The following is a 2,479-nucleotide window of genomic DNA, read 5'->3' on the forward strand; positions in this document are numbered from 1 at the left end:
CATTTAAGGTCTTTCCATCTAAGTCCTGAGTGTCCCTCACCTCCCATGTCTCGGGTACATCCTAGAGGGGCACACAGTCTCCTACCTCCTGAGTATATCTGTTTCCATTCTTTCTGCTGCCCTCAGGGCTTCACTTCTGTTTCCCTCTTCTGATACTTAATCATCTTGATTATGTTTCACTTTTCCCTCCCTGTCCCCTCTCCTATCCATGTGTCTCCTAACCTCTGCCCCTGTGACTACTTTCTTTTCCCTCCTAAGTGGGATTGACATTCTCACATGGGCCTTTTGGCTTGTTAGCCTTCTTGAGTTCTATGAAGGGTATTGTCTGTATTCTGTATTTCTTAGCAAATATCTACTTATTAGTAAGTATATACCATGCATTTCCATTTGGTTTTGAGTTGCCTCATTGAGGATGTTATATTCTAGTCCCATCCATTTGCCTGCAAAACTCATGTCCTCATTCTTAAAAGCTGAATAGTATTCCATTTTGTAAATTAAACACATTTTCTGTATCCATTCTTCCATTTCGGAACATCTGGGTTTTTTCCAGCTTCTGGCTATCACAATTAAGGTTGCTATGAACATAGTGGCAAACATGCCCCTGTGGCATGGGATGGCTTCTTTGGGGTATATGCCCAAGAGTGGTATAGCTGGGTCTTCAGGTAAATCTATTTCCAATTTTCTCAGGAACCTCCAGAATGATTTTCGGAATAGTTATACAATTATCAACACTTCACCTACGAATTTCTGAGAAACATCAGTCTTACAAGGATAGCAAGCAAAAATGCCACAGTCTTTGTCACAGGAAATTTATGTTTTAATCTATTGTGCAGCAAACATATTTTATACATTGTTTTTAAAACTGCTATTGTGCCTGTTTCATAGTGTTCTTTTCACACAAATATAATAAAAACTACAGAGCAAAATATTGCAAAACAATTAAACATACATAGTAAATTTAATAATTAACTACTTTCTAACAATATCTACCACTCTAGTAACTGTGCTTGCTTCTTAAAAACAAAATCATATGTATCATTTCTTGGTCAAATGTTACGGAAACATCTTTTCAGAATCACAGTAAAAAGTATTCACTTAGCCTTGAGAAAATCTACTTAATATTTTTGCCAAAACAGCTATATTTATTGAGTAAAGGACAACCCATTCAACTTCTTTGCTGTGTACATATCGGTGATAATGAACACAATATGAAGTGTAAACAATTATTACAGTTCCACTAAGAAATAAAATGGCTTTTTTATAAGATTTTATATTGATACTTGAAACTAAATGACTAAATTAATATAATTTGTATACATTTGATAAATTTATACTCTTCGTGTATTTTTTATCCAGGATAAGCTGAATCTGGACAAAGCAGGGTTATGGCTCACCAAAAAGGAACCAAAAATTGGAAAACACAGAGAAATGATGTGTGCAATGTTTATCAACCACCAGCTATCATCACAGAAAAGAGCAATGCAGCCATATAAGATGGAAGAGACAGAATAAAAGCAAATAAAGACTGACACTAGTACCACAATGCTCTTGGTGGCTCTTGATTCAGGGGACGTTCTGGTACAAGCATAATTGCAGTAGATGTGCTGAACCTGCTGCTTGTGCCTATACAAAGTGACAACCATTGAGCTTCCAGACAAGACAATAAGGATAGCAAGAAAGACTTCAGGGAATACAAAAAGTATTGTAAAAATAGAGCTTGTTAATTCATCATGACCTATACTAAAGCAGTATTTTACAGATCTTTTATATGTCATGTTATTGCTATTCCACTTAATACATCCATACACTGGTAAAATCATATTTATAACAAAATACAGAGGCCAGCAAAAGAAAATAGAGAGGTTGATGTACTTTGGAACTTTTACTTTAAGACCATTAAGGCAGGAGTTTCTGGGACTGATGGTGATGGCTTGGAAGACACTCAAGAGACAGACGGTAGCAACAGAAACACTTCGGCCAACTCTTTCAATATACAAAAGAAATTTGCAAACAAAGACATTGAAGAACAGTTCCATCCCAAAAATTTCCACTGTCTGTAGCACACTTTTAGAGAAAATTAACAAGAAGTTGGCTATGAACATGTTCATGAGAATCAAATCAATTGGTTTTAATGTGTGTTTATTATAATGAAGCATTAGGTAATAAGATAGAAGTGTGAAATGTCTCAGAATTCCCATGGAACATTGAAGGATGAATATAACTCCTACTGCCAAATCCTTGGACTCCATCCTGTCATTAACCATAATTGCATTTTAATGGCATAAAATGACCTCTCTCATAAAAATGATGATTTGAACTTTTGTAAGTGGATGAGGGGTGAGGGAAGACCTTTTTGATCTCAAGCTTGTAAAGGCAGTGGAAGCAACATAACAAAATCCCATTTGAAAAACAATTGCTCATCACTAATAATGTGTTGCAGTCATCAAGCATATGTATTTAAAGAATACTTCAAATATTT

The 2,479-nt window shown here is 35.5% G+C and overlaps 1 protein-coding gene across 1 annotated transcript; it reads right to left on the bottom strand.

Moving 5' to 3' along the window:
- Window positions 1-795: 795 nt before the first annotated feature.
- Vom1r10 (vomeronasal 1 receptor 10) lies at window positions 796-2,264 on the bottom strand. Its single transcript, XM_039097040.2, has one exon. It carries the CDS (start codon window positions 2,262-2,264, stop codon window positions 1,329-1,331), a length of 936 nt encoding a protein of 311 aa, XP_038952968.1. The 3' UTR covers window positions 796-1,328.
- Between the last annotated feature and the right edge of the window lie 215 nt (window positions 2,265-2,479).

This window comes from Rattus norvegicus, chromosome 1, assembly GCF_036323735.1.
Source record: "Rattus norvegicus strain BN/NHsdMcwi chromosome 1, GRCr8, whole genome shotgun sequence".
NCBI classification, from domain to species: Eukaryota; Metazoa; Chordata; class Mammalia; order Rodentia; family Muridae; genus Rattus; species Rattus norvegicus.

Excerpts from the sequence above, each read along its gene's own strand:
- Vom1r10 (XM_039097040.2), bottom strand. The coding sequence starts at position 2,264 with ATGGTTAATGACAGGATGGAGTCCAAGGATTTGGCAGTAGGAGTTATA.